A 12,747-nucleotide genomic window follows, 5' to 3' on the forward strand; every position below is an offset into this window, starting at 1 on the left:
CATGTGCTTAGTGTCAAATGTGTACTTATTCAATAGTTAGGGGATTATATTTAAACGACTGCTTTTTATAATTTGTTCAGAATAGTGTAATGAACCAGTCATCAGTGTTTCTTTAAACCATGTGCTCATGACGTCTTAATAATGCGACACCAATCAAGAAGCCAGGGAATAAATTTCTTGAAAGAAAATATACGCAAAACATGAATTTCGTACAAACACGACTCAAGGATGGTATTTATTGTACATCGCGAACAAGGTCCTGATATGACAGAGGTATTGGTTGTTTCCAATGTACCGGATGATTCTTTTTTCAAAGATAAGGATTTTCATCCTTTCCCTGAGGCATAGGGGCCTGATCCCTTGTCCGCATCACGTATAAAAACTGATGGAGTATCGTCATGAAGTCCGAACTCAATAGTCGACCATATAAATGTTCGATCAAGCACTGATACTCCGTACTGCACGAGAATGAAACACCCTCCTACAGAACTGGAGAATATTAGCATAACACATTTTGCCGTGGTGCTTTAACTAGCATTGCACATTCTCACATAGCGGTGTCAGCAGTCCTGCAAGCAGGAAGTCAGCGAGTCTTCGAAACGAAACTGTCTATTGGACTGTCTTGCTCCCACAAATGGCGGAAATAGCAGTAAACGTGCTCGGTGGTCGTCGAGGAATAGGATCATTACCGCTGTCGCCCCCGCTAAATTTAAAGCTGGAAAAAATTTTCAGAGATAAGGCGCGACAATTACCGACTATATTTTAGAACAATGCACAAAACGTTGCTCCCAGTTGCAAGCATTCAAGGTAAATATTGAAGGCCAACAGCGCAACGACGCAGACAAAGTAGAAGAAAACACAAGACAAGCGCTGACTCACAACTGAAATTTATTCAAGGAAAGCAGTACAATTTTATAGAAAAAGTGGCCAACTTATCAGCTAGTACACAGACAAAACCCGTGTTTCTACGTGGCACTGAGGTATGCAACCTCACTGTCATATAATGAAATAGATGGCTTACTGACGCATAACCTTGTTTTTTTCCTTATGTGATATGCTTCCATAATCTCACGTGTCAATCGGAACGGGTGTTTGTAGAGGATATCACAGTAAGGCAATGAAGGAAAACACGATTGGCAGTCTCGAACATGGTCAACTAGATTATTAGATTTGTTAGCTTCCAGATTATTTGCATGCTCTTACAAACGTGTATTGATGCAACGCCCCGTCTGCCCGATATATATTTGTCCGCACGACATTGGGGTTTTATATACTACCTCTTCTGCGCATGGCACATACATTGTTTCGTGCTTAACCCCACAAGTTGTTTCAGATTCTTTTCGTTGCTCAGCCTTTTTTTCCAAAACAGCACAAACCCTCTTAAGTTTCTTGGGTGCGGAAAAAACCACCCCTGCGCCATACCTTTCTGCCACATTTTTAAGATTATGTGACAGGCGATGTACATAAGGGAGAATGGCAAACTTTTTTCTTTCCTTCTCTTTTCCCGGACTAGGTACCAAATAGGGATTCTTAAGCTTTTTGGCTACCTTGTTACAGCCCAATAACATAACACCATCTGGGTATCCAGCTTCTTTTAACCATTTAACTTGTTCATTGAAGCTATTGATTGCCATATCGATACAAGATTTTGATAATGAGGACAAAAGAGATGAGACCACGATTCCTGTTTTAACTGTTTTGGAATGATGCGATTTATAATTTAACCGCGGTTTACCCATACTTGGACGATATTCCCAACACACGTGTCCCGTCTCCACCTTCAAACTCAGATCTAAGAATTGTAGCTTGCTACCCTGACCTCAGTGGTGAAATCTAGACCTAAATCATGATGAAGTTAGCGCCAAAAATGAGGACTAAAGTAGGAGAGAAGACACAACACGAGCGCTTTTTCGCAACAAAAACTTTAATGGGAGAACACATGACATATATACCCATCTCGTGAAGTAAATCAAAAAGAAACATACATGTTATCGTCAAGATATCATGTATGCATCTTTTATGCATGTATGCACCTTTTATGCACCTTTTGCACCCTCAGCACTCTTCAGATGTATCGCCCTCTAAGGTTTAGCTTGACGATATCATGTATGTTTCTTTTTCATTTGGCCGCCGCGGTGGCTCAGTGGCTATGGTGCTCGGCTGCTGGCCCGAAAGACGCGGGTTCGATCCCGGCCGCGGCGGCTGAATTTCTTTGGAGGAGAAATTCGAGGCCCGTGTACTGTGCGATGTCAGTGCACGTTAAAGAACCCCAGGTGGTCGAAATTTCCGGAGCCCTCCACTACGGCGTCTCTCATAGCCTTAGTCGCTTTGGGACGTTAAACCCCATAAAACCTAAAACCTAATCTTTTTCATTTGCTTCACGAGATGGGTATATATGTCATGTGTTCTCCCATTAAAGTTTTAGTTGCGAAAAAGCGCTCGTGTTGTGTCTTCTCTCCTACTCAATCCTCGTTTTTGGCGCTACCTTCGTCATGAATAAGATTCAACTCGCCCAACTTTTCACCTTACTACTTCTAGACCTAAAGCATTTTCTTTAAATACTTTTAGTACATCAGTCATGCGCCTAGAAAAGTTAGTTTTTTCTACAAAGATTAAGAAGTCATCGACGTTGAAAGACCATGCAAATAATCTGGAAGCTAACAAATCTAATAATCTAGTTGACCATGTTCGAGACTGCCAATCTTGTTTTCCTTCATTGCCATACTGTGATATCCTCTACAAACACCCGTCCCGACTGACACGTGAGATTATGGAAGCATATCACATGAGGAAAAAAACAATGTTATGCGTCAGTAAGCCATCTATTTCAATATATGAAAGTGAGGTTGCATACCTCGATGCCACGTAGAAACATGGGTTTTGTCTGTGTACTAGCTGATAAGTTGGCCACTTTTTTTATAAAATTGTACTGCTTTCCTTGAATAAAATTTAGTTGTGAGTCAGCGCTTGTCCTGTGTTTTCTTCTACATTGTCTGCGTCGTTGCGCTGTTGGCCTTCAATATGTACCACCAACTCGCCCGTTTGGCTATAGTGTTGATTAAAGGTAAATCTGTTTTCATGTGGAGTCACAAAGTAATGAACCCACGTGGCCTCCGGTTCGAGCATAAATAATCAAACAAAGCAAATATTATCAATATTCTTCGCAATTTAAGTGTTTTAGTGCACTTAGTGCTTGATATTGTGACGAAGACGAAGCTGGCAGTGGCGCGGGACGGAGCGCTCGCGCTAGGCCAGCGGCCATTAAATCATCTCTTCTTCATGGTTCCTCACGCCTCATTCTTCGGCTGGCCGCCACGTTACAATATTTACGAAACTGTGCTTTTTGCACAACTCCCTTCGTGTATTGTCGTTGCTTGGGGGAAGTAAAAAAAGTCGGCAAATATACTAAAGACTGCTTACGTGTGAGAAGGCGCAAGCCCTCCCGCTCACTTTGTGAACGCAGTCCCCGCGCGCTGCTGCGTGATGTAACCCAGCGCCCCGCAGCTGGCAATTCTACCTGCGCAATGCTCTACGTAGGAACCGCCGCATCCGTTCTCATCTGCGTGCTAACTTCGTGAAGGCGATCAACGCCGCACTGCGGCCCGCAGTCAACCTTAAAGGCATGACGCGATAGCTAATAGGTTAAGGACCATATATGCACTGTTAGTTTTTATCTACTTAACATTCATTGATCGCTGGGATTCGTCATACTGTTCCTGGCGCAGTGATGCAACGGTTAAGCTGTGCGCCACTGCCCTGGGATGGCAGGTGCTACGAGCGATGGAATCTGTGCGATCCAGGTTGGTTGTCTCTAGCGCATGACCAAAAAATTATTTAACCGCCACCGATTCCGCTAGGTGGCGCCGCCCTGGTTAGCTGGCTGACTATCGTGCTCCATTTTTCACCTGCCCCTGGCCTGGTCCAGGGCCTTGCCCGCCCCTGGATTTACACTCCATCGCGTCAGGAAGACATCCGCACCACGAGGACACCATTCGCATCACGGCCCGCTGTCGAGCTGGCGCTCCAAGCGCCTCCAAAAATCTGCTGCGGCGCGGCGCCTCACTAACCCTAACGCGCCGCGCCTGCACCTCTGGCATGCAGCGTCTCAACAAGCCCCTGAAGCCGAGACCCACCCATACCTCGCCGGTGTCAACGTCTTCCGACGCGGCCGCCGCGGGGCCTACTCCAACCACGCCTACAGCCATGTCTCAACCGGCTGCGTTCAACACTGGCCACACCACCGCGCCCATTCCCGTCGCGTTCACCGACGCTGGGAGCTCCGAATCGACAGCCGCAACGCAGCCGGCAGCGTTCGTCGCCGCCGCGGCGTCCACTGCTGGCCAACTCCACGCATTAAGGGAAGCCAAGAGCTTCGGGCCCACAGACGCATCGCAGTCGACTGCGTTCGTCGCCGCCGCCAGTGCCGCCGCACCTACTCGGACCACACTTCCCGCTGACAGCAAGTCCAGCACCTTGGTACCTGCGTCGCAGATTGCGGCTCAGGCTGACGACACAGCAGACATGGACCTTACGGCGTCCCCGGTTGACGGCCATCTCATTCCGGCCCCTGAGGTCGGCTGGACCACCATCGGTGCCTGCCGTAAGCCTGCCTCCGCCACCCGGCCCCGCACCGAGCTCATCACAGTTGGCATCCAGCTTCCCCCTGGCACCCTCAACCCCAAGATACCGCTCTACGACGTCCTCGCCGCAGTCGTCTCCGCTGCACAACTGTCCTCCGAGAGCAGTGCGGAGATTACCCTTCAGGCCAAGCCAGCCCAAAGCCTCGTCTTTTTAAAAACTCATTCCCCTCTCACCGCCCACCTCCTGCTTTCTATCACGCATCTTCAGCTTCACGGTAAGCCTATCACCATTAAAACATATGCCCCTAATCCTCCCATCTCATGCCTCGGCGTCATCCATAACGTCGGTGGCCACTTCACCCCTGATGACCTCATGCATGATATCGAATCATTCAAAACCGATATTCTTGCTGCTCGTATGATGGGCACCACTCAGTCGGTGCTCATAACTTTCGCTGGAACCGTAATCCCCCACTTTGTGTATTTCAAACGCGTTGCCTTCCGGTGCCATCCCCATAAGCCTAAGCCTCCCACCTGCACCCGTTGTCTCGCTCTTGGACACCGCAACCACCAGTGTCCACAGCACAGCGTTCCGGCAAAGTGCCGTCGCTGTGCTGCTCCTCTACCCGCCGACCCTTCCGCTCATGTATGTGCCCAGCCCTGGTGCGTTCATTGCCAGGTAAACACCCACTCCTCCCTCGACCCCACTTGCCCCTTTCTCCACGGTAAACAACGCGAGTGTGCCAAAGCTGCGTACGTACGACGCCTAGCTTTGCGCCGGGCCACGCAACCCACCCCTTCCTCCTTCTCTAATTATGAACCTCCGTCAGCTCCGGTCACGTCGCCACCAGGCTCCTACGCCGCCAAAGTTAAAGGCTCCTCGGTTCCAGCGTCCCTTTCCAGCGTCTCTTCCACCGCACCACCCTCTCCATCCCTGACTGACGAGAGCCGCTCCTTCGACCTCCGGCTCGCTATGCTGGAACGCCAGCAGCGAGAGCAACAGCGAATTTCCCACGACCTACAACAACAGATCCACGCCTTGACCCAAACCCTCCAGACAACCACCTCCTCTCTTACCTCCCAGCTTACCAAGCTAAATGAGCACCTTGCCACACTCACCACTCCCTCCTCCACCGCCCAGGTCGCCCTTTGGCTGATCTTCTCGAAACCACCACACAGGCACACCACACTCGCTTGGTTCAGCTAGAGACATCGGTTCTGCAGATTCTTACCACCCTCCAAGCACAATCCAAACAATTAGAATCCTTCACTTCTACGCTCCAATCCCTGCATGAGTCACTGCCCCCGGCCAAAAAGAAGGAACGCGTACCCTCACGAAGTTCTACCTCTGCACTATAATAATGGCTTTTGGCGAGGACCTCGAGATTGTGCAGTGGAACTGCCGAAATCTGTGCCATAATAAGACCCCCCTCCACCAGTATCTACTCGCCCGCCCCTCCCTGCCCCATTTTCTCCTTCTCCAGGAGACCCGGACGGCCCGCACTGTCCCGGGCTACCGCGCCTACCGTGCCGCTACGGCCACACCACTTGCGTCTATTTATGTACGTAGCGACGTTCTCGTGGAGCCACTTGATATCCCCTCCGTCCTTCTTAAATATTTAGTTGGCGTGGTCTATTACCATCCTTCTTCCCGCGTCTCACTCGCCCTTTTGTCTTTCTACAACCCCCCTGTTACCTCCTCTTTATTTTCCGCCCTGGGCAAGTTCCTTCACTCTCTTCCTTCTGACTCCCATCTCCTCTTTGGTGGTGACTTTAATGCCCCTCACACACTCTGGGGCTACCCTCAAACCCTCAAACCCAGCCCCCTCCTCCACTGTCTGGCCCAGGAACGCCACCTCACCCTTCTCAATACTCCTGGCTCCCCTACTCGAGCGGGCACTGCCTCACAGCGCCCCACGACACCCGATCTCACTTTCTCTCGGGGTTCACTTTCATTTCACTGGCAAGTGACAGCCGAAACTCTTCTCAGTGACCACTATCTTGTCCACATTTCCACCTCTCTTTCCCACATCCCTCGAAGTCATCCGGTCACTCATACTGACTGGCACGCCTTCCGCGCTATTCTCTCCTCTGACCCTTTTCAATCCTACGACGACTGGACGTCGCGCATCACTGCAGCGCTCACGTCCAGTAACCGTGGTGTTCGCTCTTGTCACCCAGACCCAGATCCTCACCTACTCCGTTTACGGCGTCGCCGTAAACGTCTTCAACGCTCCTTCCGCTGCCAACCCCACAATGCCCAACTTTCTTCCCGGATCACTGCTCTGCGGGCCGAGATCGTCGCCCACTGCGCCTCACTCGAGCACTCTCGTTGGAGTGCTCTTTGTGACCGTCTTGACTCTGCATTGCACTCGCGATCCACATGGTCTCTGTTCAAATCCCTCCTTGGCACTAAGCCTGCCCTTGCTCCCACTCTAGCTAAAGCCCTCACTCAAGGAACTCCCTCCGATGTTTTTGATCAGCTCGCCTCTCTCTATCTCCCGCCCCCTCTGGCACCCTCCTACCCGGTGTACTGCGGTGGACCTAACCCCGATCTGGACCAATCCTTCACTCTCCGGGAGCTCGAATCGGCTCTGGCTGCTAATGCTACACGCTCGGCTCCCGGTGAGGATGCCATTACATACACCACACTTCGCAACCTTCCTGACTGCGCCAAAGAATTACTCCTTAAAACCTACAATGATGCTTGGGACAGCGGCTGCCTGCCCAGCTCCTGGACCTCCTCCCTCATTTCTATGATTCCAAAGCCGGGCAAGCCTCCCTCTCTCTCTCTAACCTCCGCCCAATCTCCCTGACATCATGTGTTGGTAAGACCCTTGAGCGAATGGCCCTGACTCGCCTCTCTAATTTTCTCGAGACGAGGGAGTTCTTCCCTCATACTCTCATCGGCTTTCGACGCCACGTCTGTGCACAGGACATGTTTCTAGTTCTCCAGCACACGTTTCTGTCACCTACCCCCACTCAAATTCACGCACTTGTGACCGTCGATGTTCGCAAGGCCTTCGACGGTGTTTGCCACGACCACATCCTTTCCCAACTCTCCTCCCTAGACTGTGGCTCCCGCATGTACTGTTATATCCGCTCATTCCTCTCTAAACGTGTCGCTCGCTTTCGAGTCGACACCTATCTGTCCGACCCCCACAACCTCACCCGAGGCACTCCTCAAGGTGCTGTTCTCTCTCCTACCCTTTTCAATCTTGCTATGGCCCCTCTCACCTCCCAGCTAGCTGAAATTCCCGACCTGCATCATATATTTTACGCCGATGACATCACTCTCTGGTGTTCGTCTGGCTCTCCCGGTCACGTACAGGACACCCTGCAACGTGGCCTAGATCTCATCGACTCCTTTCTCACCACTGCTGGCCTCTCTCCTGCTCCTGAAAAATCCGAGCTCCTTCTCCTCAGCCATTCCTCATACCAGCGCTCACACAACCAATTCGTCTCTCTCTACCTTTCTGGCTCTCCCATTCCTGTCGTCACGCAGTGCAAAGTTCTTGGCTTTCCTTTGCATGCAGCCAAGAACGTGCAAGCCCTCCACCGTGCTGTCACCACCTGCCACTCCGTAACTCACCTCCTGCGGCGCGTGGTCACTCGGCGCTCAGGTCTCCACGAGGCTCATGCGTGCCGAGTTGCCCACGCGCTGGCCCTCAACAAGGTCTTGTACTTTGCACCCTACGTTTCCTTCAATCAGACTCAACTTAACGCTCTTGAGACTGCCCTTGTGGGCCTCTACAAGGCAGCTCTCAACCTCCCTATCACTATCTCTACTGCAAAGATCTTTGCAACAGGCCTCTTTCATCCTCTCGGTTCTCTGCTCTCTCTCCATCATGACTCGCAGATTGCCCGGCTTTCCCTTACCCGTCAGGGTCAGTGGTTACTGACTCAAGCGGGTATCTCGCCCATTCCCTGCGCCCCGTTTACCTCTCCTATTCCCACCCCGGCTCCCAATCTTCGGATCCTCCCCCTTCCGTCCAACATGTCCCCCGTTCTGCACGCCGGCCGTCGTCATGCGGCCGCACAGCACCATTTCCCTCTCTTTGATACCCAGGGTGTAGCTTACACGGATGCCTCCTTCGTGGCTCCTCGAGGTTCCTGCGGCTACGCCCTGTACCACCCCCACCTCCCCGCTCCTGAAACTCACTCCAGCGGGCCGTTTCTACGCCCTCCGGATGCATTGTCCCTCGAGGTCCTCGCCATTGCGCATGCCCTCCAGTCATTTGCCCTCCTTCCCTCTCTTCAAGAGTACACAGTCTATTCAGACTCACAAGCCGCTATACACCACATACAGAAACGCACCCTAACCCCTTCTCTTCAACAGGAGGTCGAACGAGCGGTCTCCGCTTTGCAGCCTTCCATCGTTTTCCTCCGCTGGGTCCCTGGGCATTCAGGGATTGAAGGCAATGAGCTGGCTCATCAGCTCGCCCGTGACACACTTTTCCGGGCACCGTTGATCCCCTGGCCCAAGCCCTCGGAGGACGGTGTGAGACTCACCCTTCGCCGCACCATAAAAGAGGTCTACCTCGAGCTCCGCCTCGACAAACGCCTTTACCCTCCCCCTCATCCATCACTCACAGTGCCGGAGGCTCGCCTTCTTCGGCACGTTCAAATTAATGCAATCATCACCCCGTCTCGCCTCTTTCTCTATCGCTATCGATCGGACCCTTCCTGTCCCAACTGCCCCTGTGTCTATGCGGACCTTGCCCATTGCCTCTTCTATTGCCCGGCTGCTCAGCAGTCGGGTTCCTACCCCCCACCTTCTTTATCCATTACCACCTGGCTCGACTGGCTTGGCGCTGAAGGGGAGGAAGAACAGCGACTTCTGGTCGCCCAGGCGGTCGATATGCTCGGCCTGTAAATTTTGGCCGAATAAACGTCTTCTACTACTACTACTACTAACCGCCACCTGCCAGGTTGCATGTGGACGCCGCCTTTTATGGATGCCATCGAGTGTCAGCACGCACACACAGTCTGGCTTTCGCTTTAAAATTGAAGGGCACATTTAAGCTCCGCCTTAAGTGTATGAAGCAATAGTGCTAATGAGTTAATGTTCACATACATGGAATTCGTAATTCTCGATTTTCATTCGTTGATCCTTGAGAGTACCCATACCACGCATGGCACAATGGTGGAGCAGTTAAGCGATGCTTCACTGCCCTGCGATGGCTAGTGCTGCCGCTGGTAGGACTTGTGAGACCGAGGTTGCTCCTCCTGGGCAACCTTTCGAGACGAATCACTACTTTCACTGCCACCTTTCACTGTGGCTAATTTCCTAAAAAACCCGGTGGGCTGATAGTGATGACATATAAGGCAGAAAGCTGGGCTAGTTGGTGTTAGGATTGAGAGGACGTAGTAGTAGCGCTAGCGCCTACTAGCGCCGACAACACACTAGCGCCTGTGTTGTCTTTCTCTGCCCTGTCGCCCTTGTTTTTAGCGCTACTACTATGTCCTCTCAACAGTGATGACGCCAGAAAGTCACCCACCTAGGTTCCTCCTCCAGGGATTTTTCGCTCAGAATACCGACGACGACAGACACCGGATATTGTGCACAATGGAAGCTTTAACGCTATAGCCTTAACAAATGCTGCGATTTCAATGTTGCGAGCGTGGAGTTGTCATAGATCTCTTTACTGTGCGTACATCTTTGAGTATTTGACTCTTGATTTGCCTGCACCAGGCGAGGCTTCCGTTGTGCTGTCAGAAAACATACCATGCGGTTTCCTTCATGCCTCCTATGCAAATGTCCACATTACATCCATTGAGCAATTAATTGCCTTTCCTCTCATGCCAAGCAGCAATACACACCACAATCAGCGCCTCTGGTGCGCGTTTCTTCTTAGTTCCACGCGTGCTTACGAGGTATTCAGAATCGTAGGTTTCAACATGAGGCGCCCAGAATTGTCGCCCAACGATGAGGCTGGAATCGCAAACAATCCGCTGCATCCGCTGGAAAGTGCTGCTACAATAAACTTTCCGCTTTTTTAGGCACCAACTTCACACCTTGAAACTTCTCCCGTGGATAATGCCACTGACCAACATACAGGTCTAGCGAAATTGCTTTACCGGATCTGCCGGATGCTAACTTGCTTCAATGCCATTCGGTACAACCGACCGCCAAGAATGCAGGGCAGCACGATAATGGATCACGCGTTCATAGAACACAGCACTGGTACAAATAGCAGTACATGGTTGGTAATAAAATCGGTAGACTGAAAGCAAAGGCAAGAACATAAAAATAAAGTGTAGGGCTAATGGCGTGTGATAACCCGCTGCACTAAACAAAAAGAGTGATAAAGTCAGCTTTTGGAGTACAAAAAGTTTAAATCAAAATTCAGCGAACTGCAAACAAAATGTAAGCGACAGTTCCGCATACAGCGCACAAAAAAGAAATGACAAGCTTAACGGCTAGACGACGTACTCAATAAACCAACATGAAGGTGATCAGTTCAGACTAACATATTGAGATAAACTGCTCTACCATAGTTAATATTTGCAACAAGGCAAAAAAATTAGCTTGCTTCATCGTGACTGTGTTTTTTATCGTCAGCTTCAGGGAATGCTAGGGATCGTCACGTCAGCAGAAGTAAAATATTGGTGTGGGTAGACCCACCGCACAGCGATCCACTTCATAATGACCCTCACTGTACACGTACTGTACTGCACGTATAAACAACGCGTAAACTTTAAGTGGAAGAAACGATTAACCGCAACAAAAGAAAATTAAGGCATTAAAAGTTTGTGGAGAGGTTTCTTTAACGCAGCGCACACAGTTTCACGGGTTGTCGCACCAGGCCCAAAGTCTAAAAGACATTAAAAGTATTGCAAGAGGTCCCATTTAATGTAATGCCAAGCACAGGCAAGTATACAAGAGAGGACAAAGAAATTAAGTCCTAGCGTAGATGAAGCCTGGAGCCTTATTTACGGGCCCCGCCGCGGGGGCTCAGTTGTTACGGCGCTCAGCTGCTGTACCAAAAGACGCGGGTTCGATTCCGGCCGCGGCGGCTGAATTTCGATGAAGCCGAAATTCTAGAGGCCCGTGTACTGTGCGAAGTCGGTGCATGTTAAGGAACCCAGGTGGTCGAAATTTCCGGAGCCCTTCACTAGGGTGTCTCTCATAGCCTGAGTTGCTTTGGGACGTTAAACCCCAATAAACCAAACCAAACCAAACCTTATTTATGGCGCAGCTAAATGCTCTGCGCATGCATTTGAGGCACTCACCAGCGAGTCGTCGCCCAGAGCCCATGACGCGGCCAACGCTATGAGCAGTGTCGAGACAAAGCGGAGCAACATAGTTGGAAACGTTGATGCTGCCCTTGTACCTGACGCCCGAGTAACTAGTTTTCAACAAAGCCGACCACGAACACGACCCCTGATTGCATTGATCCACATCCGTTTATGACCGCGTGTTCAGAAGGATAACAGCTGGCCTCTGGAGGCCTGGTTTTATTCAAACAAAACATGAAAAGCGACGAGAGATAACGGTATTTCGTTTCGCGGCGAAGCACAAAGGAATGTTGTCGCCGGCATATGCTCGCAACAGGTGTTTTGTTAATCCCTTCGTTCGGTGAAAACGAGCGTACTGGCAAAGCAAAAATGAGCAGCCCAATAAATGCTAAGAATAACTGATAACCTAATAAATATATATCAAAACATCCATCAGCTATTTTAAATCTTCTATGTCATGTAAACATCAATTCCGCTGAGAAGGAACCAGCGCAGGGGACGTGTATGAGTATATGCCGGCTGGTATCCATTTATCGATTACCGTGTTTGATCGTCACCAGCAGGAGCATAACTACGTCCACTGCAGGACAATGATCTCTCCCTTGCTTTTCCGATTAACCGTGTCCTGTGCCATCTGCGGCCACCTTGTCTTCTCTAGGAATACACTCTGATATCCTTAAATACCCCCGGTTAACTTGTTTTGCATTACACGCACTGCCCGTGGCCAGTTCTTTATTTCAACTACAGTGTCACTAACTCTGGTTTGCTCAGTTACCAACTCTGCTCACTTCCTGACTCGCAACGTTACACCTATCATTTTGTTTTCCATAGCTCGCTGCGTTGTCTCTCAGTTCATGTTCTGCCCTTAACGTTAGCCTCCACCGTTCAGCCCCTTAGGTGGGTGCCGGTAAGATACAGCTGTTAT

General features: G+C 50.5%; 1 protein-coding gene across 1 annotated transcript in view; it reads right to left on the reverse strand.

The window, feature by feature from the left end:
• Window positions 1–11,952, reverse strand: part of LOC149361602 (uncharacterized) — a 33,537-nt gene extending 21,585 nt beyond the window's left edge. Inside the window, exon 1 of the mRNA XM_089569549.1 lies at window positions 11,817–11,952. Within this exon, the coding sequence (XP_089425675.1) occupies window positions 11,817–11,888 (72 nt within the window). The 5' untranslated portion in view covers window positions 11,889–11,952. The remainder of the gene's footprint in view (window positions 1–11,816) is intronic.
• Between the last annotated feature and the right edge of the window lie 795 nt (window positions 11,953–12,747).

Source organism: Amblyomma mixtum, chromosome 2, assembly GCF_055824585.1.
Source record: "Amblyomma mixtum isolate Tamu chromosome 2, ASM5582458v1, whole genome shotgun sequence".
NCBI lineage: Eukaryota > Metazoa > Arthropoda > Arachnida > Ixodida > Ixodidae > Amblyomma > Amblyomma mixtum.